Genomic DNA, 25,890 nt, shown 5'->3' on the forward strand with positions numbered 1-25,890 from the left:
CCTTCAGCAGTCCGGGGCGGCCTCTTGGACCTCCACGGCCAGGAGGTGCCCCCCGTGTTGCCCCCGAGCCCAGGGCTGCCCACCCAGGGCGGGGTGGAGGGGGTACAGCACCCTGACGGCCCGAGGAGCCCCCCGGGGCGGCCCCCCGGCCCCGCGGCGGGTCACGAGCGCGGCGCCGACCACCACCAGCAGCAGGCACAGCGCCAGCGCCGTCAGCAGGCCCCGCCGGCCCCCCGGGAGCCCGCGGCCGGGGGAGGCCTCCCTAGTCCTGGCGCTCACGCAGGACACCTCGGCCCGCGAGTCCGCCAGGGCCACGCGCAGGCACGCCCGGTACGCGGTGCCCGGGCGCAGCCGCGTGACGTTGTAGCTGCGGGTGCCCGTGGGCAGCCGGGCCGAGCCCGCGCGGGCGCCGGGCGGGGAGCTGGACCAGGTGAGGTTGGAGGAGACGGCGTTGAGGGGCGGCTTCCAGGCCAGCAGGACGTGGAAGGGCTGCGCGTCCGCCACCGCCAGCTCCAGGCCGGCCCGGCCCAGCGGGAAGGAGTGGTTGACCAGCAGGCGCACGCTGCGGGTGTCGGCCCCCAGCAGGTTGTGGGCCACGCAGGTGTAGAGCCCGGCCTGGGCCGGGGCCACCGCCCGGATCTCCAGCGTGCCCTCCGAGTGCACCCGGTACCGCCCGCCCGCCCCGAACGGCACCAGCTTCGCCCCCGACGGCGTCACCCAGTAGATCTCCGGGTCCGGCTCCGCCAGCGCCCGGCAGTGCAGGGACACGTTGTCCCCGTGGGCCACCTCCAGGCGGGACGGGAGGCTCTGGGCGGAGATGAGGGGCAGGCACTGGTCCGTCATCTCGCGGAAGGGCACGTCCCGGATGTGGCGCCGGCGCAGGTCGGGGGGCTCGGCGCAGAGCGTGGACTGCGGCTCGATGAGGCGGATGTGGGTGTCGGTGCTGTTGACCCAGCGGATGACGCAGTCGCAGCGGATGGGGTTGCTGTGGATGCTGATCTCCTGCAGGTTGGGCAGCGACTCCACCGTCTGCTTATGCAAGGCACTTAGGGCGTTGTTGTTGAGCATGAGGGTCTCCAGCTGGGGCAGGTGGTGGAAGGCGTTGGGGTGGATGAAGGACAGCTTGGGGTTGTTGGTCACGTCCAGCTTGGTCAGCTCGGGGAGGTTGATCAGGGCGAACTGGTCGATGGACACCAGCTCCTCCATGTTGTTGAGCCCCAGCTCCTTGAGGTGCAGCATGTTGGTGAAGTCGCTCTGCTTGACCCTCTGCAGCGGGTTTTTGTTCAGATCCAGGAATTTGAGGCCGGGCACCTGCTGCAGGGCCCGCTTGGGCACGTCCGCCAGCTTGTTGTCGTAGAAGGAGAGGCTCTCCAGGCTCCGCAGCCCCTCCAGGGCGTAGTCCGAGATCTCCCGCAGGTTCATCCCGGCCAGGACCAAACTGCGCAGGTTCGACAGGGGCCTGAAGTTCATGTCCAGGATGGCGTCCACCCTGTTGCCCCCGATCATGAGGATCTCCAGGCTGGGCAGCATCTGGAACCAGCGGCTGTCGAGCGTCCTCAGCAGGTTGGAGTTGAGGTGCAGGCGCAGGAGCCCGCCCAGGCCGGCGAAGGCGCGGGGGGCGATGCTGCGGAGCTGGTTGTGGTTCAGGTACAGCTCCTGCAGGTTGCCCAGCCCGGGGAAGCTGCCGTCGGGCAGCTCGGACAGCTGGTTCTCCTCCAGGTGCAGGCTGAGCAGCTGGGGCATGTCCTTGAGCCCCAAGTCCCGGACGTGGGAGAAGCTGTTCTGCGACAGGTCCAGCTCCGAGAGGTTCCTCAGGTAGTCCAGCTCGCTCTGCTCCAGCCTGGCGATGTTGTTGCTCTGCAGGAGCAGGGTCTGGGTGCCCTCGGGCAGGTCCCGGGGCACGGAGGAGATGAACAGGTCGTTGCAGTCCACCGTGGCCGCCTCCCGGTACACGGAGCGGGGCGTGTACCAGGGCCGGATCTGGCACACGCACTGAGGGGGGCACCTCACCCTCCAGGGCACCGTGGGCATGGCGGCGGTGGCCACCACGCACAGCAGCAGGGAGCTGGTCTGCAGGCAGCTCATCTTGGGCCGTGGGAGCAGCTCCTGCCGGGCGGGAAAGGCTCAGAGGGCGCAGCCGGGTGGGAACAGCCCCCGAGGGAGGAGATGCTCCATGGGAGCCCCCGGAACCGTCAGCTCCTGCCGCCGGCTGTGCCCCCTCCCCTCCAAACCCAGAGCAGGGAACACCAGGGCTGGCACCTCCTCGGTCAGAGCTTCAGCTCTTCCTCCTCCCCAAGGGATTCATTTCTGCATCTTCCCGGCTCCTCCTCGAGGTCGTTCCTGGAAGACAACAGGTCGTGTGAGGGGAGGACTCTCGTGGTTAGGAAGGATCAGGGAGAACGAACAGGAGAGAGGGGCAAAGACCTGAGTGTGAGCACAGGCTCCTGAACCCCCTCTGTGCTGGTGCAGCCCCAGCCTTGCCCCCTGCCTTGGTCCCTTTTCAGGGCAGAGGGGTTGAGGTTCCTCGTTGGGGTGTTCCCTGAGGGACTGGGGTGGGTTTGAGTCCCCCCAGCACCTCCTGCCCCTCTCCCCATCCAGCCCCGGGGTCCAGAGGAGCAGGATCCAGCCCCCAGGCCACCTTTGTTTCCTTGCTTTGCTGCAGCCCTCCTGCCCCACGCTGACACCAATCAAACCAAGCCCCAAAGCCTCTCCCGCTTAAAAGACTCTCACGCAGCAGGAAAAACATTAAAAAGCCGCCGGAGTGGGAAAAGAAAGTTTCTTCCCCAGCAGCTCTGTTTTATCACCACGCTGCTCTCCCTGGAAAGGGTTTCCAACCAAAGTTTATTCAGCATCGACTCATCCCGGCCTCGCTCCAGAATTGATCCCTCGCGCTTCCCTCCCTTCCCGCTGCGAGGGCACTGCCTTTTAAACCAGCTCCTGGAGAACCAGCATGAAAGGAGAGGACGGATCTATTGATTTCTGCCTCCTTCTGACGGACCCACAGCTTTTCTTTTTTAAGTGCTCGGGCACTTCAGTGGCTGCGAAACTCTCCGGCCATTAAAGTATCAGAGAACCTTCTCTCCTTAAAGAAACAACATGGAGGAACGGGATTTTTTTAGTTATTTTCTCAAGGATACGAAGCAGGGACTAGAAAAGACGCCTTGCTCCAAACCCCATTTTCCAGGGAAGGTTCCCCAGCTCTGCTGGTTTGTGCCTGTAACTGGGTTTTATCCCTTTTTCCCGGCACTGATGGCTGTGAGAAGCCCGGGATACAGGATGATGCCGGAACAGCCCAGGGGTTTGTGTGAGTCACAGGATCAGAGCTTGCAGAAAAATGGCATTTTTGTGGGAAACCTGGCGACTAAACTTCATATTTCACGCTTTCAAGTGACAAGGAGCAGACTGGACAAGGGAGAACACCGGCAGTGTGAGGTCCCTGCTGTGGGGAACAAAGCAGGGACACCCTGGGAGCTGCTCCCTGCATTCCTGGAGGTGGTACAGAGACAGGGATGGAGGGGGCAGGAACCTGCTGCTTGGTTTTTATCCATTACCCAGCAAAGTCAGGCTCATTATTTCTTAATTAGGCTCTGGAGCAGCCTGCAGGTAACATGCAAACCCATTCAGCCTCTTATTGTGCTGCTCCCGAGGTGGAAGGGGGGATGGAGCCGGAGCTCCTGCAGCTCCACAGCCCATTTTCATTCCACTGGTTTCCCATTTGGGCTCAAAAGCCTCCTCCTGTGGAGCTGCAGCCCCATCCCAAGGGTTAGGGATGGGGGTCCTGGGGAGACCCAGACCTTGAGGGAGACGGTGGGGTCATGGAATCAGAAGCTCATGGAATGGTTTGGGTTGGAAGAGACCTTAGAGCTCATCACACTCCACGGGCAGGGACACCTTCCACTAGCCCAGGTTGCACCAAGCCCCGTCCAGCCTGGACTGGGACATCCCAGGGATGGGGCAGCCCCAATCCCCACGGATCCATTCCCTGGGTGCGACTCTGCAGTGATTCCTGTGCACACCCCCCCCAAACTCCCACTGTCCCCCTCCATCCCTGACTCTCCAGCAGCAGCAAAGCACCAGCTGTGCCCCAAATCCCTTTCTTTTCCCCCCAGACAGGCTCGGAGCGAGGCAGGGAAGCGGAGGGAGCCGGGATTGAGGCAAATAAATGGGGAGAGCTCAGGCTGGAGCCGTGGCTGCGCTCCGGGGTTAAGTGGTGCCTCCCAGGGAGCCCAGATCCCATCTCCTCTCCCAGGCAGATGGATCTGCTGCCTTTGCAGGCGGTGGGAAGACACTGCCTGGGATAACAGGAGCCTTGGGGAAGGCGGGAAGGGGGACGGTGGGGACGTGGTTACAGGAAGGTCTGCGGGAACGGGGAGGGACCGGGACCCCCCGGGGGCCGCGGGTCCCACATTCCCTGATGGCTCCAGCAGCTCCTGGCTGCTATTCCCAGCTCTCCCTCGGCGTGGGCTGCGGCACGACGGCAGCGCCAGCAGGGAGCCGGGGACGCTTCTGCTCCCAGATTGTTTTTCTCCAAAAATGTAGATTCAAGAGACTGAAACATTTGCTGCACGGAAGTGGAAAACACCCCGGTTTCCTTTTTTCCTCCCCCCCCCTCTCCCCTCACACAGCAGGGATGCCACGTCTCTTCCATGATTTTCCCAGTGTTTACCCGATTCCCTCAGCTCCCTGTGGTATTTCTGTGACTTCTGCCTCCGAGACTGGATTTGTTCCATGTACAAATGTTGTCCATGGTGACGCTGATGATGCTCAAGGAACCTCTTTCCATCCCAGTCAGGGGGATACAGCAGGGAAAGATGGCAGGAGAAGGAATAAAGGGGAATGACAGTGCCACAGGGAGGTAAAGAAGGGGGATCAGAGGTGAAAAGGAGAAGGAAAGGGTCAAAGAGACCATCAGAGAACGGAGCCAGGAGATGGGGAGCACAGGGGAGATGGGGTGTGCAGGAGCTGCAGGGAAGGGAACAGAAACCCAGGGAAAGGGGGAAAAAAAAATAGAAAAGCAGCGAGAATGAGAATTGATGAGGCACAGAGAAGGGAAGAGTCTTTTCATCAGCAAGTTTGCTGGATGAAGCCAGGAGATAAATCACCCCGGGAAGGAGCCTTGGTCTGCGCTCGCACCGGCTGCCTCTCTCCCTCTGTCATCCGTCTGATAGCCCGGATCCGGGAGATAAATGGCTGCAGCTGAGCCTGGGAAGGGCTCTCCTGCTCTCCCCTCTCCCTTCCTGCAGCCACAAGAGCCCGATCCACCCCCATGGGCACAGGGAGGGGGTCCCCGGGGCTGGGCCGTGCTCAGCCCGCGGCTCCTCTCTCCGGCAGCGGCTCTCCGCGGTGACATTCCCGAGGGATGGCATCTCCCGGGGCTCTGCGCTGCTGCCAGGGGCCCTGTCTGTTCTGGGTGACTGCCCTGACACGGCCACGGCTCCACGGGCACCGAGGAACCTTCCCGTCCCCGTCCCTGTCACCGTCCCTGTCACCATCCCTGTCCCTGTCACCCCTGCGGGAGCGGCGCGGGCGGATGAGATGTGGCAGTTGGAGGCTGTGGGAAAATCCTCCCCCCCCTCGCCCACCCCCGGTGCCTTTTGCTGTTTCCAGTCCTCAGCCAGCCCATGGGAATGTGATGCTGGGAGCCAGAGGCTCCGCTGGGAGCAGGATCCAGGCTCATAGTCCTGCCCGGGGCAGGAGGGTGGGAATCATGGAATCACGGAATGGTTTGGGTTGGAAAGGACATTAAAGCTCATCCCCTGCCCCGGGACACCTCCCGCTAGCCCAGGTTGCTCCAGCCTGGCCTTGGACACTCCCAGGGATGGGGCAGCCACAGCTTCTCTGGGCACCCTGTGCCAGGGCCTCACAGGGAACAATTCCTTCCCAACATCCCAACATCCCCTCTAAACCCACCCTCCTTCCTCCAGGATGTCTCAGCATCTCCCAGCTCCGGGCAAACACCCTCAAAGCCCCCGGGGGCGGAAAAAGCAGCTGCTTTTCCAAGAGCGACACTAAAAACCTTGGCAGGGACTTTTGCTGCCGCGTCAGAAAAACAAACAGATAAATAAAAGGAAGGAGAGACACCGAACCTCCCCCCCCCCCCCCCCGGCCGGCCCCAGCATCCCCCCTCATCTGTATGCTCGGGCACGGCCGCGCCAGCCGCGGGTGAGCTCCATGGCAACACCGCGGGCTCCAAACACGGGAGTTTGTGCTGCCACCGCAAACAGCATTAGGCAATTTAATTAAGCAGCTGGCAAAAGGAAAAACTTTGTCTGTTCGAGGCGGTTTTTTATTAAATTCGGGTGTTATTATGCCGCTCTGCGTGTTCGCCGGCTCCCTTCGAGGGATGGGAGGATGGGCCCGGGGCAGGGGGATGTTCCTGGGGTGGGAGGTTGTTCCCCGGGATGGGAGGTTGTTCCCAGGGGTGGGAGGTTGTTCCCCGGGATGAGAGGTTGTTCCCAGGGGTGGGAGGTTGTTCCTGGGGTGGGAGGACGTTCCTGGGATGGGAGGTTGTTCCTCGGGGTGGGAGGACGTTCCTGGGATGGGAGGTTGCTCCCAGGAAGAGAGGTTGTTCCTGGGGTGGGAAGATGTTCCTGGGATGGGAGCTTGTTCCCGGGATGGGAGGGTGTTCCCGCCTCAGCTTTTCAGTGGCTTCACCCCTGGCTAAAGCAACCAGCCCACCCAGGGTGATGGGGTGACACGGGGTGGCACAGGGGGATCCCCACACGTGTCCCACCCTGTGCTGCCTGTCCCCTCACACCGGCCTCCAGCTGGAATTTTAGGGTCTTATTCCCTCCCCCCCCCAAAAAAAAACATTTACATGAGATGGGGAACGCCTGGCAAAGCCCTTACCGAGGTTTGTTGCAATTTTTGCTCTGGAAAAGCAGCTGCTGTTCCACCCCAGGGCTTTGAAGGTGCTTCCTTGGAGAACGAGCTGCTGAGACATCCCAGCCCCCTTCTACTGGCAGAAGGGGGGTGGGTTTAGGTGGGATATTGGGAAGGAATCCTTCCCTGGGAGGGTGGGGAGGCCCTGGCACAGGTTGCCCAGAGAAGCTGTGGCTGCCCCATCCCTGAAAGCCTCCAAAGCCAGGCTGGACAGGGCTTGGAGCAACCTGGGCTAGTGGAAGGTGCCCCTCCAAACCCAGCAGCACCGGGATGCTGCTCCAGCTTTTCCAGTGATTTCTTTCCTCATTTACGCCTTGTTTTGTGCACAGACACAGAGGGATGGGGGGGTTTTTTTGAGCCTCCTGCATCTCTGCTGGCAGGGAGGGCGATAACATTATTCCTGCTTGTCTAGGAGGAAGGCAGGAGATAAAAAGCTGCCGGGAGCAGCAAAGCTCGGCTCTGGCATCTCTGCTATCACCAGGAGCCGGGGGCAGGAGCAGCCTCTTATCTGGGTGCTTCTCTCCCTCACTCGGGATGGGTTTTAATGAGGAGGGCTGGGAAATAAGCCTGTTCTTCTTAGTCTTTTGCTTCCAGGCTCTGGAAGGGTTGTGGCAGCTCTGGCTGCCTCCAAAACGCTCCCACAGGTTCCTGTGGCTTCCTGGAGATGCTGCTTCGGGCACAAACCTCCAGCCTGGAGTGGGCAGGACCTGGCCCTGCTCAGCCACAGCCTGCCCACGCAGTGCTGGGCACATCCCAGAGCTGTCTGGGATCAGCTCCCAGGGATATCCAAGGGATTGGGTGCCTTGGTGGTCGGGGAGATGCTCAGGGTGGAATTGGGGTCTCTGGGCTGGGGGGGGTCCCTTTCTCCAAAATGCAGCTCAGCACCCACACCAGTGGGGTTTGGGCTTCCTGAAGGTTTATTCCTCTTGGGGTTAATCCATAGGGACTCTCCCTGCCCTTCATCTCCCTCCCTGCCCTTCATCTCCCTCCTCCACTTTGATTGCAAAAACTGGGAGCACGAGACCTCACCATGGAGCAGGGCTGGGGCTGAGTGGTCACACACAGTGGCAGGGCCCTCTCCTGAGGTGGCTGTCAGCTCTCCCTGTGACATCCAGGGCCATGACCAGGATCATTAGTGGATCCAGGAGCCAAATCCATCGGCACAACCCTCCCTGCCTTTGGAGGTGCCGAGCCGATGGCACAAGCCCTGGAGGCAGCAGGTTTGCCCCCCTCATGCAGCACGTTCAGGGCTGTGGGAAGCCTCAAATCCATTATTTTAGACCAGGAAGCCCTGGAGGGGCATCTCATTTTATCCCTGGAATCACAGGGCTGGCCTGCAGGCCATGGGTTAACTGGAGCATCTGTAAATGCAAAAGCCAACTGGAAAAGCTGGCTGAGCTCTGCTCTGGAGAGCCTGGAAAAACACGAGCCTGGGAACATGGAGCCTCAGATTGGAGCTGGGTTGTCCTTCACTCTGTACAAATTTGTGCTGTGTAACAGAACCTGAGCTGGGCTGGGCTGCAGCTCGCTGCATTTTTGGAAGCATCTCTCGCTCCTGGCACCAGCTCCGGGCTGCAGCAGGAGCTGAACTCCAGCTGAGCCTGCAGAGCCCCCTCCCAGCACCCCAGAGCTCCCTTTTCCAGTGTCAGAGTCAAGAACACCCCAGGGAAAAAGGGGCTGGGGAAGGGTTGAGGTCAGTGATATCCGGGGGGTGCCACCCTTGGGTCTTGGGCACTTCCCCCCTGCCATTGTCTCGTTTGTGTCCTGAAGAGCCTTGGCCCGTTTTTCCTCTCTCACAGGGCCTGTTCCACAGCTCTGGCCATGGAGTTTCCCTGTCCAGCCCCTCCCCATCGGGGCAGGTGAGCCTGCAGGTGCTGCTCAGGTCCCAGTGCATCCCTGGATTTGGGCAGCTGCTTTGTTTAATCCCTGCTAATCCCCCTCCTGCCACGTGCCCTTCCCAACTGTTGCTGCAGAGCGTTTCCAGAGCTATCACCAGGATCTCCTTCCTGAGTGGAGAGAGCTAATTTAGAGCCCTTCAGCCTCTAAAAGCCCTCGCTGAGGCTCTGAGAGCCCAGAAAAAGGTTTTAAATGGCGTTTGCCTCCTTAATCACCCCGAGGCTTTGGAAAATCCTGTCTGTGACCAACACCCCTCCCAGTCCCCGCCCTGGGAAGCTGTGGGGAGTTGTGTGCCCCAACCCCAGCACCCACAGAGGGGTCCAGCGCTCTGAGCATCCCAAGCCCATTGGAATTCCTCCCCTTTCCCTCCTGCCGCGCTCAATTCCCACCCTCCAGCCCCGCAGTGACCTCCGGGCACCACGTCCTTGCCCCAGGACCTTCCTGGGCAGGCTCTGCTCCCTCCAGCCCGGGTCAGAGGCACAAATCCCAGCTCCCTTCCCCGGTGTTCCCGGCAGGAGGGAGCCGTGCCCGAGGCACAGCCCGTCCCTGGCACCGCCGTGCCGTGGCCAGGAGACAAACAGCCCCGGTCACTAATGAGCTCCCCCGGCTCCTCCTCCCCGCCGCGCTGGAGAGCAGCGCGTTAAATAATTCAGGCGAGCTCCCGAACTGCCTGGAAAACACCTCCAGGTCTGTCTTAATGAGCTTGGCCAGACCTGGAGAGCAGGAGAGCCAGTCCCTGCCCGGCACGCCCGGGCCACCACCGTGTCCCCAAACGCTGCCACGTGGCCCGTGGGCTACGGCACTGCAGAGCTGCTGCCCCTGCCTGAATTCACACCCAGCCTCCGTCTCGAGGGGGGGGATTTCACACAGTTACAGCTCCTCTGCGCTTGGGCAAAGTCCCAGGAGCTCAAAAGGGGCTGCAGGAAAATTCCCGACTCCAGAGGCACCGGCCCCGCTCCAGCAGATCGTCCCGGGGCGGGCGCACCCACGGGGGACACCTGGCTCGTCCCACGCGTGGGTTTGGGTGGAGGAACAGACCCCTGGGCTCAGCCCGAGCCCTCTGACCACCAGAAGCCAAAAACTGAGCCGGGGCAGCCCAGGCTTGTGTGCAGAGTCCCGGCCGTGACCGCGGCTCCCAGGCGGCCCCGCCAATTCCCGCTAATCAAGAGGCTGTTTCACACGTCAGGAGCTGCTCAGCCGCGTTAATGAGAGCACACAAAGGCTCCGGGATGCAGATCAGGGCACGCAGGGAAGCAGCTCCCTGGAGGGGCTGCGCTGGCCACAGCCAGCCCGGCCGCGGGCTCTCCCATCCCGCTCCTGGGGCACAGCCGGGAGCATCCCGGGGGGACACGGGCGGGCTCTGCCCTCCGGCAGCTCCTCCGGGCTGGAATGCAGCTTTGGAGGGGGGGGTTTCGCTGGGCTCAGCCCTCCCTGAGCCCCCTGGCAGCTCTGGGTGTGGGCTGGAGAGGGGGTCGGGCAGCCTGGAGCTCCCAAAATCAACGCCGGGGCTAAGGAAGGGATCAGTGGGATGCTGGGAAAGGGATCAGTGAGATGCTGGGAAAAGGATCAGTGGGATGCTGGGGAAGGGATCAGTGGCCGCTCCCCCAGAGCAAGGGGAGGCAGGACACCAAGGAGACACGTGTTTCACCCATCTGAGCATCACATAAATAAAATGGAAGGTGAAGAGGGAGCCCAAACCACCTCTCCCACTCCTGCCATGTATTTAAAGTGTGGAGGGAGGGCCAGTGGGACACAGAACTGCCTGGGATGCTCTTTGCTGGCCAAGGGACAAAGCCCAGGGTTGTCCCAGGGATAAAACCAGGGCTGCCCCAGGGACAAAGCCCAGGGGGGACCCACTCATGGGCAGCAGGAACAGCCCCGAGCCAGGTGGATGCAGCAGCTCCATCATCACCCTGAAGGAGCCAACAGTGGCACCCAGATCCATGTGTCCTGCCCCTCCCGTGGGTGACAAGGACAGAGGTGGCTGCTCACACTCACTCCACGTCTCAGGGCTGTGCACCCCCTGTCAGCTCTCATCGGGCCAGCACTGCCAGAAGTGGACTGTGATCCAGGGCCTTGCAGTTCCCTGGACTCCAGTGGCATCAGGAGCTCTAAATGTCACCTTCAAGCCTGATTTCTGCTGCTCCCCGTGTGGACTCCCCGCCCAGGGAGGCACTGCTGGAAGGGTTAATCCTCCCTCCGCCCCTTCCCCTCCCCTAAAGGAGAGATTTCATGCCATGCTGAATAAATGCAATAATGTGATAGTACAAAAGACTCTGTGCAGTGCATTAGAGAGCCCAGCTCTGGTGCAGGGCATCTGTCAGCCCCGATCACCCAGACTGATGGCTTATCAAAAATGGAGCTGACGTTTCCAAATGAGCTGCTTTGATGGACTTGTCATTCAAAGGGGATCTGAAATCGAGTCATAATAATAATAATACAAACCCCAGATTGCAACAGGAAGAGAAACAGAGAACTTGTGCCACTTCTGTCCCACCTATTTAAGGGTTCCCAGCTTGGCAGCAGGACACTTTGGCACGGGGATGGGTTGGGAGGGACGAGCGTGGAAATGGGTGAGTCCATATGGTCAGAGGGAAAGCAGCCCAGGCCCTGCTCCAGAAGCCAAGCTTTGCTGAGGCACCTCCAAATCCCAGCTTTCCCTTTCACATCCAATCCACAGCCAGGGTGCAGAGGGACAGAGCCCCAGCACCCTCATCCATGTGGGGAGGCAGGACGTGCCCACCCTGGGGTCACACAGACAGCACGTGGGGGCACAGCACCCGAGTCCCTTCCCTCAAATGGCCTTCAGATCCTTGGATTTCAAAGAGAATGAGGCAGCTACAAGCTTTGGGAGAACAGGGAGCTGGGGAAGGGGGTTAATGAGCACAGACAGAGCCCAGCTTGTACAGCTCCACCCTCACCAGCCAAGCAGCACCACCGAGCACCCCCTGTGTCTCCAGGCTGGAGGTGGCACCTTTCCCTGGGAGATCAGCTGATGGGGGTGACAGTTGATATTCATCCTGCTGAAACACTGATTTCTCCCTCTCAGAACCTGCTGCTTTTCACAGGATGAGGTGACAGGGCTGTGGCAGGGACAGGGCTGGGCTGTCGTGTCCCAGTGTGGGACACTCAACCTCACAGCTCCCAGAGAGCTCCCAAAAGCAGGTTGTTTCTGCTCGCCCAAGTGTCACAGAAATGATATTTTTCCCTTTAAGGCAAAGCTGTTACAGCTCATGTTCAGCCACCCTCTGGCCCAGGAGGTGACTCCCTGCCAATGCCTGGTTCCTGCTGCAGTTTAATTGGGGCTGTTAAAGAGCTGGGATGCTTCACCCCCAAAGAGTCCCTGGCTCTGGAGAGATGAAGGAGCCTCCTCTCCTCAGTGCTTGTGTCAGAATGATCAGACACTGAGGCTGGGGAGGAGGGGAAGAGCCTTTGCTCCCTGGCTCGGGGTTTTTTTGCTGTCACTTTGTCCTTTAAACACTGCCCAGGAGCTGCAGAGCAGGAGGGGACCAGGGATGAGCTTCTCAGGGATGGATGTTGCCCAGAGAGGTTGCTGACAGTCCCATCCTTGGGATTGTTCAAAGGCAGGTTGGACGGGGCTGGGAGCAACCTGGGCTAGTGGAAGGTGTCCCTGCCCATGGCAGGGGGTGGCACTGGGTGGGCTTTAAGGTCCTTTCCAACCCAAACCAGCCTGGGATTCTCTGTGTGAACAGACCCAGCACCTGTGGCTGATGTTTCCCGATGGCAGCTCCTGGATCTGATCCGTGCTGAGGGTGGAGGAGCAGGGAGGCTGCAGGGCTTGGGAAGGAGCAGCTGGTCATGCAGAGTTCACAGAGTCATGGAATCATTTCTGTTAGAAAAGCCCTCCAGGACCATGGAGTCCACCCTGTGCCCAGTCCCCACCTTGTCCCCCAGCCCAGGGCACTGAGTGTCACATCCAGTCCTTCCTTGGACACCTCCAGGGGTGGGGACTCCACTCCCTCCGTGGGAAAGAATTCCAAAAGCTTGGATAGTTCACCAAACACCTGGATGGTTTTGCTCATCCCAATCCCACTGGGCTACACTTGGCATTGGAGGCCCAGCAACAACCTTCCTCAATCCAAATTAAGTGTTAAAGTGAAAGGCAGTTCCGTGAGTCCATGAATTCCTCAGGAAACACAGCGAGGTGGGAGAGGTGAGGAGCTGTGGGGAGCTGGGGTGGGGTGGGCAGCGGGGGCAGACAGATGGACCAGCAGCAGGGAGGCAAAACCAGGCCAGGGGGAAGCAATCCCATCTTCTTTGGGATGAAGATGGAGCGACAGCCCCCGCTCCGGGGACAGGCACGCGAGGCTAACGGGCTGTGACAAAGCAGGATGCATGGACACAGCCAGGCTCTTCCCTTAAATAAAACTTTTATTGGCCCTGAGATGTGAAACCGAGCCTCCTGCAAGGGGGATTAATGGCTTTGCCAGCCTCCCCTGGAGCCCTCGGGGCCGGGCAGGGCCGGGAATGCCCGGGGGCCGCGGGGCCGGGGAGGAGGAGGAGCGCGACGGAACCACTTAGCCTTCATTAGGCCAAATTAAAATCAGAAGTGAGATGACAATTACAATTTGCGACCGGCTAATTGTTCGCCTCAGAAGCTGATCGTTGTGCAGATTGGGGAAATTAATTGTTCTGCGTCCCAGGTGGGTTTTGGCTTTGAACCCTGCCCAGGCAGCCGAGCTCCTGCTGGTGATGCTGCCCGCTCCTGGCCCTGGGAATGACGCCTGGCCGGGGGTCCCCAGCCTGCCTGCAGAACCCCGGGGGGCTGCCAGAGCCCCTCAGTGCCTCCAGCTTTAGCACCTGGAGTGGATCAGAGCCCACCCTGCCTTAAGGATCTGCTCATCCAGCTGTACAACGGGAGCACCCACTGCCCTCCCCCTGCCCGGGGACAGTGGGGACACTCCTGTGGACGTCCCCCCTTCCCTCCCACAGCGAGGGCTCTCCCCCCGTGCTGGGTGCTGGGCTGGGAGCCCTCAGCCCTCGCTGCTCCATCCCCCCCACCCCACCCCGGCGCTGTGCCAAGCCCGGCTCCCATCAATCAAACCTCCCCCTCCGGAGCATCCTGCTTGATTTCCATCCCCCGGGAAAAGGGCGTTGTGAACACTCGGGTGTATTTATAGCTCCTCGTGGGGCTGCCAGCGAGGGGGAAGGTGCCAGATTTCAGCGGAAACAGAGACCTCCAGCTCCTGCCCGCGCTCCGGCGCTCCCGCCCCCCGCATTCCCGGCAGGATCCCCGGACACGACGCTCGCTCGGGGGCTGCAGGGCCCGGGCTCACCCCAGCCGTGTGTCCTGGGGGTGGAACTGCAGCGGGATGGGCTGTCCCGTGGGAACACATCCCCCTGCAATCCCCTCTCCGTCAGGCAGCGGATGGAGAGAGGGATGGAGAAGGAGGGACCTTTCCCACCTCCGTTAATGAGCCGCGAGGGTCCCCGTGTCCCTCTGGCACCAAGGACAGCTCAGCCTGACTCCCCGCCCCTGTTCCCACCATCCCTGGCTGCAGGGCCAGGCAGGTGAGGAGCAGGCAGGTGAGCAGAGCCAGGTGGGCAGCAGCTGCCTGACACCTCACCCCAGCACAACCACTGAAATCCTCTCCTGAGGAACCCACGCTGGGTCCCCGGCAGCGGAGCCGGGGGGGCTCCTTTCCCCCGGGAAGCTGTGACACAGAGCTGGCTCCTGCAGCTCCTGCAGCTCCCGCAGCTCCAGCAGCCCGGGGAGGGGCTGTGGGCACGGCGTGAGGAGTGTGGCAGCTGCCAGGGGCTGACAGGAGCCGGGCACGGGGCTGTGATGACTCCGGTGGCTGCACACGCCTGTTGAGCTGCGGCGACACGACAGCGGGAGCTGCTCCCAACCCGCAGAGTGTCTGTGCCTGGCAGGGTGAGCGTGGGCTGGGGAGGCAGGTGCACGCCAGCAAAGGATGATCCGGATTTCCATCACATCCCCTTTCCCTCTGTGCTACGTGGGAGAAGGCAGGAAAGACCCCACACCCGGCTGGGGCGGGAGGAAAGGCCGGCGGCTCCTCGGTAACGAGATGTTCCAAGGGCTCCTCTGCCCTCAGCCCGTCGGGAAGACGAGGAGAGCTCTGGACACTGAGTCCTTTTGAAAAAGGCAGTCAGGAGCCGGGAGTGAGGAGGGATGTGAGGAGGGATGTGAGGAGGGATGCTCAGATCCGTTTCTCTCTCCCTCTCTCTAATCAGACAAACAAGCAGCACGCCCGGAGCTGCGGCGCCAGGTGGGGGCCGCCCCCACCTTCCTCTCCAGAGACAAAGCCCAGGGCGAAGTGTCCGTGCCTGCGCCTCTCCCGCTGCTCAGAGACCCCAAACCAGCCAGCCCACAGGTGGGGATCCCCTCCCGTGGGCCCCTCGTGCCCTACAAGCAGCAGGCTGATGGCCGGGGCAGCGCCGTCCTGGCAGCACAAAGGATGCTGCTGTGCTGCATCATCCCCGTGACCTTCCCCAGCAGAGCAGGAACGATCAATACCCTGGCACAGCCCGGGGCTGCGGGTGGTCATTAAGCCTGGCTTATCTGCACAGCAGCCCCCCCAGGCCTCCCTCCCTCTGCCAAGGCCAAGGGCAGCTTCCTCTGGGAGGGGATGCCCCGGGCAATGTCAAAGGCTTTGAGCTCCCGTGTCCACGTGGTGCTCCACAAGTCAGCCGTGAAGCCAAGCCGGCTCCAAAGGGCACAGAGACCACGAGGAACACGTCCATGTGTCCTCCAAACCTGTCCCCTCCCAGTGGGACAGTGGGAACACTGGTGAAGGTGGTTCACAGCAGCCCAGGCCCCTGGATCAGGTGTGAAACCTCACAGCCCCCAGCCTTGGTGGTCCCGTCCTCATCCAAAGCCCGAGCACAGCCAGGGGCTGCTCCAGAGTGTCCCCTCGGGCTATTTTAGGAAGAAATATTCTTCCACCACAGTGTTTGGATGTTAGTCCCTTCAGAGGGATAAATCCAGGCTCTTTAAACTTCCCTCAGCAAGGGAGGGGCGTGTGAGGAGGGCCAGGTTATTAAAGCTTAAAACCAGGAATGCATTCCTGAGTGTAATTAAAATCTAAACCGTAATGGGATCTCTCCTGTTATTTCTCTAGAGGTGTCTGTTGTTGGAAACAATATTTCTTCAGCTGAGCAATATCGCTGCAGGCGGGAATGTTGCACAGACGGCGCCAAGGGAAGGGGCTGGAGAACGGGAACCTCGCTCAGACACGGCTGTACCGGCGGCTCCACAGGTCCCTCCCCACCTCCACCTCATTTGTCTCTTCATTCATGGATTAAACTGCTCTTCCAGGAGCCCAGGGAGCTGGAAAGGGAGAGCTGTGGTGGCCAGGCAGGGCAGGGGTCGGTGCCACGGGTGATTCCCCACGGGATGGGGGCACATCACTCCTGAGGTAGCTGGAGCTCCCTCTGGTCTCCAGCAGAGGAAAGGTCGGGATGGCACCGTGGCTGCCTGGGAGTGCCATGAAATCAGGCCCATTTCTAATTCCAGGGAAGTCTCTCCCTGTTTTCTTCCTGGGCTGGAGTCACCAAACACCTCCCGAGGGCTTGGTGACCCCAGGGAGTGACACCAGGAGCATCTCAGCCTTGTCTGTGGGATCAGAGATAGTCCAGGGGGAGCTGAGCCTGCCCTGTGGATCCCTGGATCCTCCAGCTGCTTCCCACCATCCTGCTGAGCCGCTGCTCCCTCGCTGTGATGCCTCTGGAATTGCCATAAGGACACAAAGTCTCACCAAACCCCTGAGGGGACAGCCAGAGGTGGCCCAGCTCTCCCTTCCTCTGAGAAATCCAGTGTCTGGGATCGGGGGCTGCAGGACGTGGCAAAGAGCAGAGGAGCTCCAGCAATAAAAAAACAAGGACAGGAGCAAATCCAGGCTTTATCTGCTCCAGACAAGGGCACATCCAGCAGATCCAGCCCCATCAGACAAGGGGAGCAACCTCTGGCAGCCAAAAAAGCTGCGGATTAGTGCAAATGCCAATAAGTCATTAGGAATCATAAGAAAAATGTAGGGTTGCCATAGCAACTGCCAGGCACGGCTTTGGGGCTGCTTCCCCCCCTTCCCTGGGCACGGAGCAGATCCTTGGGATGCAGGCAAAGCCCTGTGGAGCCACCACAGCTGGGAAGGGCTCGGAGAGCCGGGGGGGGGATGTCCCAGCACTGCCCTGAGGGGGTGTGGGGGTGCTGAGGGGAGCTGGGGGGGCTTTGCCACCAGCAGAGGCCACGGAGAGGGATTTTCCAATGGGATGGGGACCCTGCCATCAGAGCCAAGGGGGTGGCACATCCTTCCCCTGCACCCCCTCTGAACTGAAGGGGATGGAAAAACCCTTCCTGGGTGAGGAATGGGGCTTATTCTTGGCAAAATCCACTCCCGGCTTATTTGGAGTAAAATCATCCAAGTGACAGTGGGAGATGGGGGAGGAGGAGGGAATTAAGCCCTGGGAGCAGGACTGGGATGAGCTGGAGCGACCTGGCCCCTGGCACTGCTGGGTTTGGAGGCTGCTGGGCAGGGCCTGGAGGAATCTGTCCCTGGGCACCGCTGGGTTTGGAGGCTGGAGCCGGAGGGGCTGAGCCAGGACGTGCCCCTGGAGCCCCTGGAGCCCCGGAGCGGGTCAGGAAGGAGGAGCTTCAGGGATCCAAGATGCATCCCAGCTGCTCCCTCCCGCAAATCACCAATCCCTCGGTTTCCAAGGACACTGAGCAGCAGGAAAAGCACCTTGGAGGGGCTGCTGTCACCTGGGGAAACCGGGCTGCCAGCAGTCACCGGGAGTGTGGGCACAGCAGGGGAAGTTCCCGCTCTCCCATCTCTCCATCCTCTCCCATCTCTCCATCCTCTCCCATCCCTCCATCCTCTCCCATCCCTCCATCCTCACCGGGAATTGCAGCCTCGGTGCCCCCACACGTCCCCCCCACCCCCCCAGCTGCACACAGCTGGCGGAAATGTCACCCACTTTGCCTCTAATTCACAACCATCATCTTCCCCCGGCGAGGAGGGGTTGTTTTTTTTTTTTTTTCCTTTCTCCGTTTCTTTTCCGGTTTATTCACAGAATTAGATCTTTGCTGAGTTTCCAGCAGTGGCTCATCCACTCTTAGTCATCCCGGGAAGCTGCGCCGTGGGCAATTCCTGCCTGGATTGGGCACGGGCTGGGGGCAGTGCCTGGAGGCAGGAGGGGGGTGAGGGGCTGCCTGTCCCCAGGGGTGACCCCCTTCCTTCACCCCCTCTCAGCCGGAGCACAGGGAGGATTCAGCCCTTGGAGGATCCAGCAGGAGCCACGTGGATCCCCTCCATCGCCTCGGGATGCAGAGTCCCCTCAGCCTGGATTTTAAACCCCCTCAGCTCTGCAACCTGCCCAAGGAGACCTTTGGCACCACAAGGACACCGGGAAAAACGGGATGGCACCAGGGCTGGCACAGGGCAGAGGGAGCAGCTGCAGGGTCCAGCTGAGTGGGAGCGGGATTCCACGCGCCAGGAGTGGGATGCCACGTCCAGGAACGGGATTTCACACCCTGGGAGTGGGATGCCGTGTGCTGGGAGTGGGAATCCACGTGCCAGGAGCGGGATTTCGTGCGCTGGGAGTGGGATGCCACGTGCTGGAAACAGGATGCCACGCGCTGGGAGCAGCATTCCACGTGCCAGGAGTGGGATTCCACGTGCCAGGAGTGGGATTCCACGTGCCAGGAGCGGGATTCCGCGTGCCAGGAGCGGGATTCCGCGTGCCAGGAGTGGGATTCCATGTGCCAGGAGTGGGATTCCGCGTGCCAGGAGCGGGATTCCGTGTGCCAGGAGTGGGATGCCATGCAGTGGGAGTGGGATGCCACGTGCTGGGAGTGGGAGGCCACACACTGGGAGTGCCATGCCACGTGCCGGGAATGGGATTTCATGCGCTGGGAGCGGGATGTCAGGCCACGGGAGCACGATTCCGTGTGCCCAAAGTGGGAATCCAGGCACTGAGAGTGGGATGCCATGTTTTGGGAGCAGGATTCCCTGTGCCAGGAATGGGATTCCATGTGCTGGGAGTGGGGGTGGGATGCACTGGGAGTGGGAGGCCACGCACTGGGAGTGCCACTCCATGTGCCAGGGATGGGATTCCATGCACTGGGAGCGGGATGCCCTGTGCTGGGAGAGCAGGATGTCAGGCCACGGGAGCACGATTCCATGGGCCCAGAGTGGGAATCCAGGCACTGGGAGCGGGATGCCACGTTTTGGGAGCAGGATTCCCTGTGCCAGGAATGGGATTCCATGTGCTGGGAGTGGTTACTCCATGAGACCAGAGTGCATCGTCCTTTCCTGCGTTTTCCTGGGATAAAATGACTTTGGCCACCCCCCCATTCCCTTAAAAATCCCAAGCAAAGGCAAAGGCAGCTCCTGGTTTCCCCGTGCTGGGTGTGAGCCCCCAACTCCCTCAGCCCTCAGCATTCCTGCTGCCAGCCTTGGAGCAGAGATTCCAGCAGGAAAAGGGGTGCCTTTCGGATGGAAAGAGCCCTGAAGCATCCCTTAAAACCTGAGCAAAGCAGGGAAAATCCATGTGTCTGCCAAGCCAGGGAGGACAACCCTGGCCAAGGACGGGGGACAAGGGCTGTGTCCTTCCCAGGAGGATTTAACCCGCAAAAGGGGAGTCAAGGAATTATTAAACAGCCATAAAAGTAGCTGGAGAGTGTCCCTAAAACCCCGTTAACAATAATTCCATGGAAAGGGAAGCACAGCAGAGGATTTCAGGGTGGAGCAGGTGACAAAGGGGTGTCAGGAATTCCAGGATTGCTCCTGCTCCTTGAGCCTTTCAAACACGGGATGGAGGGATGAATCCCGCTGCACGTGGGGAATTAGGGAATTGGCCTCCAGGAGCCAGGCTCGGGATCCCGGCTGGAGAGGCAGCGACAGCTCGTAGGAGTTGGGAAAAGTGACTCAGAAATGGGACTCGGCAGAATTTTTCCATGGGAGTAAAAAACCTTCGAGGAGGAAAAACGCGGCTCCCCTCTCGACAGCAGAGATTTGCAAATCGGGATCAAACGCCGCAGCCCCTTTTTAGGGTGTTGTTTTTTTTTTTTTTTGAAGCCCAAATGGGTTTTCGAGGCGAGCGAGCGGCTTTGATGAGGCGTCAAACGGTGATTTGAGCACCCAAAACGTTGCATTAAATTTAATAATCACCCTGTGAATGGGCACAGAGCACGAGCGAAATGTTTCTTCCAGCACAAACCGAATGGGTTCGGTTTTCAATGGCTCATAAATAGGGAAAACCCCATTTTTTTTCCCCTTTCAGCTGACCAGATGTTGGTATTTTTTATTCTTTTCTATTCCCTCCCCCCCATTCCCACTGCTGGGAGAGAGGAGGGAGAGAAGCAAAGATGCTTTTTTTCCCCTAAAAACCAGAGATCTGGAGCCGGCTCATCTCTTCCTTTGGGAAAAGCTGGACCAAATTGGTTCGGTTTTTAATGGCTCATAAATAGGGAAACCCATTTTTTTCCCCTTTTCAGCTGACCTGATATTTATATTTTTTTTATTCTTTTCTATTTCCCCTCCCTCTCTATTCCCACTGCTGGGAACGAGGATCGAGGAAGGAGAGAAGCAAAGACGCTTTTTTTTTTTCCCCCCCAAAAAAGCCAGAGATCTGGAGCCGGCTCATCCCTTCCTTGGGGAAAAGCTGGTTAAAATGCAAAACCCCTTTTATGCTGATTACAAATTCCTCACTGATGAAGGCTTTTAAATTCCAAGCGAGCGTTATTAAGCCTCACAGAAGCACAGTGGCCTCTCTTCACGCCAAACAATTTTCTCAGCTTGAACCTGCAAACAGATTCGCCTCAGCTTTGGTTCAACAGGAAGGACAAAGCCCCGACCTCACACGCCAAATTTAATCTGGGAGTGATTTTTTTCCCCTCCATGACAGGTTATAAATGCCACGAAATATGGTTTTATAATAGAGGCTGGGAGAGGCTTTTAAGGCCAACGAGTGGCTCCAGAGGCTGGACAGGGTCAGGAGATATCGGAGCGTTTGGGAGCTGCTGGAGGGGGGAGTCGGCATTAATTCCGAGCAGAGTTGGTGAATAATTTATCACAAGTAATTTATTGACCAAGTTTGTCTCTTTTCCCTGTCTGGGTGAAAGGCACCCCGGCGCAGAGAGCCAGCACAAGACTTAGGCACCACTTAAGTCCCAATTAAGCCCTTTGTGAATTGTCTGGGAACGGATCCCAATTTTCCCATATTTATTTGTTGTTCGGAATCGCACACCAAACAGAGCCGGAGGATAATTCCTGCCCCGCGGAGTGTTTGCAAACAGCTCCTGGGAGGGGGGGGGGAGTTACTCAGGGCCCCCCTCCCGCCCTGGATGGGGGGCTGTGCTTTGGGGGACCCCGTTTCCCAAATTAAGGAGCTCCAAGCCCCCCCCCGGGAATGGGGAGGGGACCTCAAGGGGTGCTGGGGCTGCTCGGAGCTGCAAGCAGAGCAATTTTCTCAGCCATTTATCGCCCTCCTGAAACCCACCCATTGGAACAGCCTTTTACAAACCCCACCGTAAACATATTTATCACCCAACACCTCTCTGCCATCACCGAGCACTAAAGCTGCACATTTATTTCGCTGCCTATGAGCTGGTTGATGTCCTGGAACGGTGTCGGGCATTCCAGCCGCCGCCTCAGCCCGGGAGGAAAGGGATGCTGGAAGGGACAAACAGGTTTCCAGGGAACAGCAGGAGGACAAGGGGGGGCTGCCCCGAGCCCCACGACCCCAAAACTCACCCCCACAGTCCCAGTGAGGAGCTTTATCAACAGGGACCGTCTGACTTTTAAGGAGAACTTTTAAACTCATTTAATTTTAAGATTTTTCCTGGGGTTGGAATTCTCCTTCCCGGGGCTTTCCCGGGGCTGGGCAGAGCCGCAGCTCCCGGTGCAGACGTTTCCCCCTGGGAACAACAATTCCAGGAGGAGAAAACCAAAGTCCTGGGGTCCCTCCCCTGCAGGCTGGGCAGGGGGAGAGCACCCACCCCTCTGTGCCAGGGCCTGGCACCTCGGGGTGGGCAGAGGGCAGCGGAGCAGCCCCTCTCCGGGTGTTCCCTGGCAAAGGGGTGTGGGAGCAGGAGAGGAGGGGGGTGGTGATTTCCTGCGTGCCAGGGGATCACCCGGGTCCTGGGCTGGCACCTCTGCTCCTCGGGGCATCAGCCACGTGCCAGCTGGAGTGTTATCCCATGGGAGCTCACGGGACAGGAGGGAAAAGGGGTCGGTGAGCAGGGCCTGCCCTGCAGGGGGGTTGGGAGATAACATCTGGGAAAAAAGAAAGGGATGGAGCCCCTGCCTTTGGAGAGATGAAGCTCCCAGCCTTCCAGACGCCCACCTGGAAAAAGCTCCTAGCACCGATTCATCCCTGCCCTGGCCAGGAACTCCGGGATCACGGCCCGGAATGGCAGTGGAATGTCTCTCCCAGCTCCAGCTGGGAGCAGGGACGGTCCCTCTGCTGCCAGCCCAGCCCTGCCAGGCAGAGAGAGCAGGGGCTGGGCAGAGCAGCTGGAGCTCTGCCCCACATCGGGAATGGGAGCCTCCCTGGGAATGGGAACCTCCCTGGGAATGGGAGCCTCCCTGGCAGAGGGGCTGCCCCCGCTCCCTGGGGAGCTCATTGTGCAGCTCCAGGTGCGGTGCTATGGGGAAGCAGAATTCCTGCTCCTCCCACAGCCCTGGTGAGGTGGGGTGGGGTGGGGTCGGGGTCCTGGCTGACTCCCCAGCCCTTCCCCTGAGCCAGAGGGGTTTGGCAGGCTCTGCCAGGGGTGTGGGCACAGCTCAGCCCTGGCAGAGGACTCTCAGCTCCTGGGTTTGCGCCGCGGAAGGTGAGAAAGGTCCCACCCAAAGGAAGGGGTTTAAGATGGCTGAGGAGCAGAGGCTCAAGCCCAGGGCTGGCCCTCAGCCCTGCTCTGCTCACTCACACCAGTGCCAACCCTGTGCCAAAGAGCCCCCACTGCCCACAGAGAGGACCCAGGGTGCAGGGAGAGCCGGGAAGAGCCGTGTCCCCATCAAAGAGGCTGTGCCAGCAGGACCAGGGTCCTCTGCCTCGGGAAGGCAGGACAGGAGGATGATGATGCCCCAAGTGTGAAGGTGAGGGGCTGATGGACCCCCCAGGAGAGCCCCCGGGGCAGGGAGCAGCCAGAGCTCCGGAAACTTGCCCTGAGCCACATCCCATCGCTCCACGTCTGCACCAGGCTCAGCCTGGCAGAGACAGCAGTGAGACATTTGCTTCCCAGCCTTTCCACGAGCTCTCCTGCATCCAGGCTGCGGGATCAGGGCTGCTCGTCCCTGCAAGGCAGGGCTGGGTCCTGGCTCAGCACCAGCACAGCAGCCAGGGGAGGGGGAGACAGGCAACACCCCTGTGTGGCTCCTGACCTCCCAGCCTGGTTAGATCGAGGCTTGGGGAGCCAGACCCTCGCGCCCAGGGGCGATGGCAGCACGTCCCCACAACTTCCAGCAAAGGGCTCCCTGGAAACACGGCTCCAAGGGTCCTTTTCCCAACCCTGTTTCTCCCTCCTCCCCTCCGAGTTCTCACGGCCATGCCGGGACAAGCCCCGGGTGTCCAAGGGCTTCTCCCCCTCCTCATGGGAGAACGGGGCACTGCTGACAGGTCTCCAATCCCTTTTTCCAGGCTCTGGCAGGAAGCGGGGAGAGGTGGACAGGGCTGGGTGCCCGTGTGGGCGTCGGGGAGAGGCGAGGACAGCAGAGGGCTCAGCCACACACGGACCCTCCCAGCCCTGAGCCCCCTGCCCGGGCGGGTCAGCGCAGGGTCCCTCCGTGCACAGAGAGCTCTGAGATCATCCCACGGCCCCCCCAGGGCACAGCCCCACACCCGGGTGGGTGTTTGGCACGGGGGGACGAGCGCGGGGATTTTAGGGGGGGGGTGTGAGCGGCTCCTGTGCAGCAGCTGCGGGAGGAGGAGCAGGGAAGGGGGGAGGTAAACACAGACCAGCACCGACATCATTCCAGTGACACCGCGGGCCCAGGGCGGCTCCCCACGGGGGTCCTTTGCCATCTCCTTTGCCTGTCCCCCCCACCCCGGGCAGCCTGTGTCCCCCCGAGCCTGGCGCCGGCGGGTGAAGGTGGGAGGGAGACAAAGCCCCGGGTTGTTTATTTAACAGCCCCTTTTTTACACTTCGCTTCGCTCCTTTAACGTTTTCCGCGCCGCTCTGGTGCCGAGGGGTTAATGCCGTGGGAGCGCTGCTCCCGCCTGGATCGCATCCTGCCAGCAGCCCCGGGCAAGGCTGGATTCCAGCCCCAGGCACCGCCGCGGGCTTCGCCACGGTCACCCCTCATTCCTGTCGGCGCCGGAGTGAGGATCGACTCGATCCCAGAGGAGTTTCCAGGACCAGGAATTCAGCTCCTGCCATCAGAGACCCCCCCTCCTCTCCCTCCCGCACCCCCTGTCCCCTCCCGGACCACGCACCGATGTCTCCGCATTTCCTGCGTTTTCACCTGCTTTCCTTCTTTTCATTTTTCAAACACACCATTTATCGTCAAAGCCACCTTTTATCAGGGAAAGCAAAGCTCTGGAAAGAGGGAATACCCCCCCCCCCCCAAACAACCAAAACCCAAACGAACTGCCAAGCAGCCGGCTCTGCGATGCAGAACCCCCAGGCACAGGAGCCTCCCCCACCCAAAGTCACACCCGACGGACAATACCACGATCGCGGCTGGACCCCGACTCACCCTTGGAGTCTGTCCCCGTCCCCCGGCGCCGCTGGCATCGCCTGCCGCTCCCCTGCACAGCTGCCCGCACATCTGGCTCGGGCAGAGCCCCGCCGGCAGACAAAGGGCCGGCTCGCTTTGGACCCGTCAGCGCTGGGGGGTCCTTCCTCGTCCCTCTGGGGGTGTGGGGACAGGGGCAGCAGGACCCCCCCCTGCCACGCTGGCCCTCAGCGCCCGGGCAGGAGGCGGCGGTGAGAGCCCTCCATCCTCCCCTCGCACGGCTCCTTCGCAGCCGCACACTCCCCGCTGCCTGCAAGCGCTCCCCCCTCCTCCTCCTCCTCCTCCTCCTCCTCCTCCCTTCTCCCCTCCCTTCCCCAATCCTCCTCCTCACTCCGGTCTTGTCGCCACGACGTGCCACCCACCCGAATCAGCTCCTGCCGGCCGCGCGTTTAACCCCTGCGGCTCTGGTGGCACCCGGGGGGGCTCCCGGCACCCCCAGACCCTCGGGGTGACGCTCCCGAGGGCCAGGGGTGGATAAAAACCTCCTGCAAAGGCTCGGCCGGGCGCTCGCACCCCCCCGGGTCCGCAGTGCATCCCCCTCCCGCTGCGGCACCGGGACCCCTCCCCGCGGGAGCCCATGGGGTGTGTGGGGGGGTCTCCCGTGGCCCCACGTTGGGAGGGAATCGGGACACTCGGTGGGGTGGGTTTGTGTCCCAAACCCGCTCCTGCTCGCCGGGATTCCTTTGCCTTTGGGGAGATTTGGCTGCGGATGGTCCCGCCAGCCCCTCGCGGCGCCCCCTCACCCGGGTGCCCGAGGGGACAGCGCAGACCCCCCTCTTGGGGGGGGTGTTTGGTCACAAGCAGCACCTCGGGGTGGTGGGTCCCCAGGCAAGACGTGCTGCCAGCGGCTCCTTTCCCCTGGACAGGGACGTTCAGGGACTCTTAACCTTGAAAAACATCGGGGGAAAGCTGCGTTTTGCTCTGCCCTGATCGGGGGGGGGGGGAGCTCTGGGGTCCCAGTTGTGCCACCCGGTTAAGGGGTGAGGATGGAGACCCCCCACCCACCCACCTCCACACCCAGCGTGTCGCGGGGAGAAGGGTCTGCCAGGCACGGCAGTGGGGCTCAGGCAAAGGCACGGTTTGGGGTGGGGGCAGCAGAGCGACCCCAGCTTTTGTTTCCTTCCCTAGAAATGCCTTTCCCAGCCCCATCCCGCGCCTGTGGGAGCCCCGCGGATGCCGCACGCCCCGGGAGTGACAGCGGCCATTGAATCCCCGTTTCATGCTCAGCAGCGGGAGCCGAGCCGGGGGTCTGGCTCGTTCCCAGAGCCTTCGCCCGGGGCGGGGGGTTGGACCGCGGGGAGGAGGGGGGAGAACAGCCGCGCACACGCGGGGAGGCAGGAGAGGAGAGACTGGAGTGACCTGATTTAATTGGCAGGACTTCAATAACATAAAATCG

General features: G+C 60.9%; 1 protein-coding gene across 1 annotated transcript; it reads right to left on the reverse strand.

Moving 5' to 3' along the window:
* On the reverse strand, positions 1-24,777 carry LRRN2 (leucine rich repeat neuronal 2). The gene is made up of 2 exons (XM_032710886.1): positions 24,456-24,777; positions 1-2,340 (listed from the first exon to the last, which is right to left on the reverse strand). Exon 2 carries the CDS (start codon positions 2,083-2,085, stop codon positions 4-6), a length of 2,082 nt encoding a protein of 693 aa, XP_032566777.1. The 5' UTR covers positions 2,086-2,340; positions 24,456-24,777; the 3' UTR covers positions 1-3.
* Between the last annotated feature and the right edge of the window lie 1,113 nt (positions 24,778-25,890).

This window comes from Chiroxiphia lanceolata, chromosome 25 (genome assembly GCF_009829145.1).
Source record: "Chiroxiphia lanceolata isolate bChiLan1 chromosome 25, bChiLan1.pri, whole genome shotgun sequence".
Lineage (NCBI taxonomy): Eukaryota > Metazoa > Chordata > Aves > Passeriformes > Pipridae > Chiroxiphia > Chiroxiphia lanceolata.